This window comes from Gobio gobio (assembly GCF_949357685.1).
Source record: "Gobio gobio genome assembly, chromosome: 9".
NCBI lineage: Eukaryota > Metazoa > Chordata > Actinopteri > Cypriniformes > Gobionidae > Gobio > Gobio gobio.
Window position 1 is genome coordinate 46,076,810 of NC_137115.1, and position 3,357 is coordinate 46,080,166.

At 40.7% G+C, this 3,357-nt stretch overlaps 1 protein-coding gene across 9 annotated transcripts in view; it reads left to right on the top strand.

Annotated features, from left to right (window-relative positions):
• cbfb (core-binding factor subunit beta) overlaps window positions 1–2,908 on the top strand; it is a 46,677-nt gene extending 43,769 nt beyond the window's left edge. For 4 of the 9 annotated variants that reach the window (XM_079825207.1, XM_079825200.1, XM_079825203.1 and 1 more), the window contains one exon: window positions 677–2,894. In XM_079825207.1, coding sequence (XP_079681333.1) covers window positions 677–879 — 203 coding nt within the window. In that variant the 3' untranslated portion in view covers window positions 880–2,894. Of the gene's footprint in view, window positions 1–671 lie in introns of all 9 variants that reach the window. The other 5 variants (XM_079825205.1, XM_079825202.1, XM_079825201.1 and 2 more) reach the window with 4 other exon arrangements.
• The last annotated feature ends 449 nt before the right edge of the window (window positions 2,909–3,357 follow it).

A 3,357-nucleotide genomic window follows, 5' to 3' on the forward strand; every position in this document is an offset into this window, starting at 1 on the left:
CCACCTACGTGTTGCAGACCATGTACACTCTTTCATGGAAACGGTATTCCCTGGTGGCTGTGGCCTCTTTCAGCAGGATAATGCACCCTGTCACAATGCCAAAATGGTTTGAGGAGCACAACAACGAGCTTGAGGTGTTGACTTGGACTCCAAATTCCCCAGATCTCAATCCAATCGAGCGTCCTCACAACTTACAGGATTTAAAGGATCTGCTGCTGACATCTTGGTGCCAGATACCACAGCACACATTCGGGGGTCGAGTGGAGTCCATGCCTTGACGGGTCAGGGCTGTTTTGGCAGCAAAAGGGGGACCAGCACAATATTAGGTCATAATGTTATGCCTGAACGGTGTACACCATATAACTCTAATAAAAGTTTTAACACAGTTTCAACCCCAAAAATAAATGTCAATATTAAATGACAGTAATGCTTGTAAATCATCTTTCAATTCCAGACAAAGTTCCTTAAAATGTAATATCTGACTCTGTTATTGTATATGCAATTGCATGTGGGCTGCAAACTTTTACTCGTATTGTTTGAGAACTAACATGTCAGCGAGTCGAGCGCAGGACAACCATTTTAACTATATTTCTGTCTCTGTCTCGGTTTGATTGTTTGGGTGCGTGGTGTTTGTGCACGTATTTGCATGTGTGGTTGTGTGTGTGACCCAGCCCAGGCGACAGCAGGACCCCAGCCCTGGCTCCAACATGGGCAACACTGATGATCACAAGATGCGCTAGCGGCATTCACCAAAGTGGGCAGGGATGGGGTCATAAGACCTCCATCACCACGGCAATCTCATCTCCTGATGCCTTGTTTATCACAGGACAGACCAAAGTCCACACCGGTGGGGATTTTCGGGTGGGATGTTTGGGGTAACGGCCTGGTGAAGGGGCTGGGCTCAGAGATTCATTCGCATTTGATTCAGTCCCTCGTTTCTCCTTGGGATTTTTGCACTATGTGATACGTTCAGTTTAAGTCCCCCATATCGCCTTTCGGTATGCATGGTTTTCCTACCTATGTTTGATCTTGTTCCCCCCTATGCAAGGCATCTTATTTTGTCCTATTGTAATGAAATGGCATTTTTCAATTATTTTATTCGTATTGTGTGTGAAAGTCAGGATGTTTACTTTTTGTATTTTTATTTCCTCTCTATATAAACATGTCTGTCCTTGTGCTTTGTAACTAGTAAATGTTGCTAGGTAGTTTTGTGCTGTAGAATAGAAGTTTTGTCTACAAAGAAAAATCTAGAAAGAGGCTGCTGCTGATGTTGTAGATGAGGAGGTCTTTTCTTCTACCGTCCTTCTCCACGTCTTCCACTCTCTTCCTGTCACAGTCAGTTTGAAACATGCTTAGAGCGAGAACCGAGCAGCAGGAAGTGAATATTGAGGTCAGTGTTACTCTGAGCGCGCTCTACACAAACTGAGAGTTTTTCACCCTACATCTGCTTGTTCTTTCCTTAATGTCAATGTTGTTTTACGCAGGCTTTTCGTAGTGTTTTGCTACATATTCTTTCTGGTTTACTCTGGAATTCTTAAAATGAATACATTTTTCCAATCATTTCAAATAATTCTCCAAAAATAGAGACAGTTTCACTTTTTTGTGTTTTTATTTATATTTTAATGTGAAAACTCCTTTCATTCATATAAAACCAGGGGATTTATGCAGTTGTTTGTCATTATAAACAATGCGATTTGCAATATATGCCAGATATGACTCAACCCAAGGAGACCCAAAGAATAAATGATTTGTAAATCATATATCTGTCACTTCCAGACAGATCTAAAGCTCCTGAACATTTAATATCTGACTCTGTTATCGTACTGTATATGCAAGTAAATAGAATCATAAATTCACAGACCCTGGGATAAAATGTGGGGATTCCCTTCTTCAAAGGTCCCGGGATAACTTTCCCGGTTTTGCCCCCTCCCTGACGACAGCCCTGTTTGAGATGATGTAGTGTTTTGGGACAGTCAGTGCGGCTGGACTGGATGTTATTTCTTAAGGGAAAACGCAGAAAAGCAAGTAGGAAAGGAAAGACACCAGTTGCTCTAATGGAAGCAATCATAAATTTACCTCTTCTGACATTTGATTTTGAATTATCGATGTTTAACATAATTGCGTCAATTCATGTGTATGTTATTTGTTTTATATACCACAGCCATGGGGTAAGCATTTAAGGGCCAAGAATTATTATTTGGGGCGGGATGCTAAAGTCAGAAGGAATGGCCTACCTCTAGCTTAAACCAAATATACACAAATGAGAGCTTATTTATAAAGAGCAAGTTCATGTTGTCTGAGTGTTGAGGGAAAGCGAATGCTGTTTAGTAGAACGTTAAAGCTTTATATAGTCGGAGTGGGCTTTTATACCACACGTCGGTCAGAGACCGGGCACCTGGAGGTTATTGAGGTCTGGATATATTTTGAAGATGCCAAACCAGAGTCCACAAAACAGTCCCGCTTGAATTAGTCCTGCAGATCAACTCTCCTCTTTCTAGGTGTGTCTTATGCTATCAGAGAAATACCATTGCTGGCCCTCTATTAGTTTCTCTCTCATCCCTTTACTTAATGCTGGCATTAAGGCAAAATACACACCAGGTAGTGGATGGCTCTTTTTTTTTTGTAATGAATGAATAAATAAAATGTTTATTTTCTTAATTGTTTTAAGTTATTGATGCAGGTATACCTTTGTTTCATTATCAGGTTCCGCTATGATGAAATGTGTATTTCTGTATTGATATTGCTTTCCTTTCCCCCTTGGCCCCTTAAGGAACTGGGGATGCTTTTATATGGTCTTTGGTTTTAGCTCTTTTCCTGTTTTTAATTTTAAGCGAGGAGGACTGTTAACTGAAGTGTTATGCTTGATTTGTTTCTTAATAAACTTGTTACAAACCAAATTCTTGTTAATTGTAGTGTGTGCGTTTATTTTTTTCAAAACAAATTCTGTCATCACATTGAATGATCATTTTGATTGTCTACAAACCGGAAGGTTGGTGGTTCAATCGCCGGTTCCACCTGACCAAGTGTCAAGGTGTCCATGAGCAAGACACCTAACCCCCGCTGCCCCCGACGAGCTGGATGGCGCCTTGCATGGGTGACACCGCCGGCGATGTATGAATGGGTGAATGTGAGGATAATGTAAAGCTGTTGAAAGCGCTATATAAATGCAGTCCATTTACCATTTTATGTCCTAAAGTGCCTATATCACCCTAACAACTTAAATCATCCCTTCGCACATTATGGTAAAGGTTCCCCCCATTCGTTTTTTTATTTTGTCATTTCACCTGAATATCAACATCTGTGAGATTTAAACACTTTTGAGATTGATTGATCAAATTTTGTCTCTGACAATAGTGA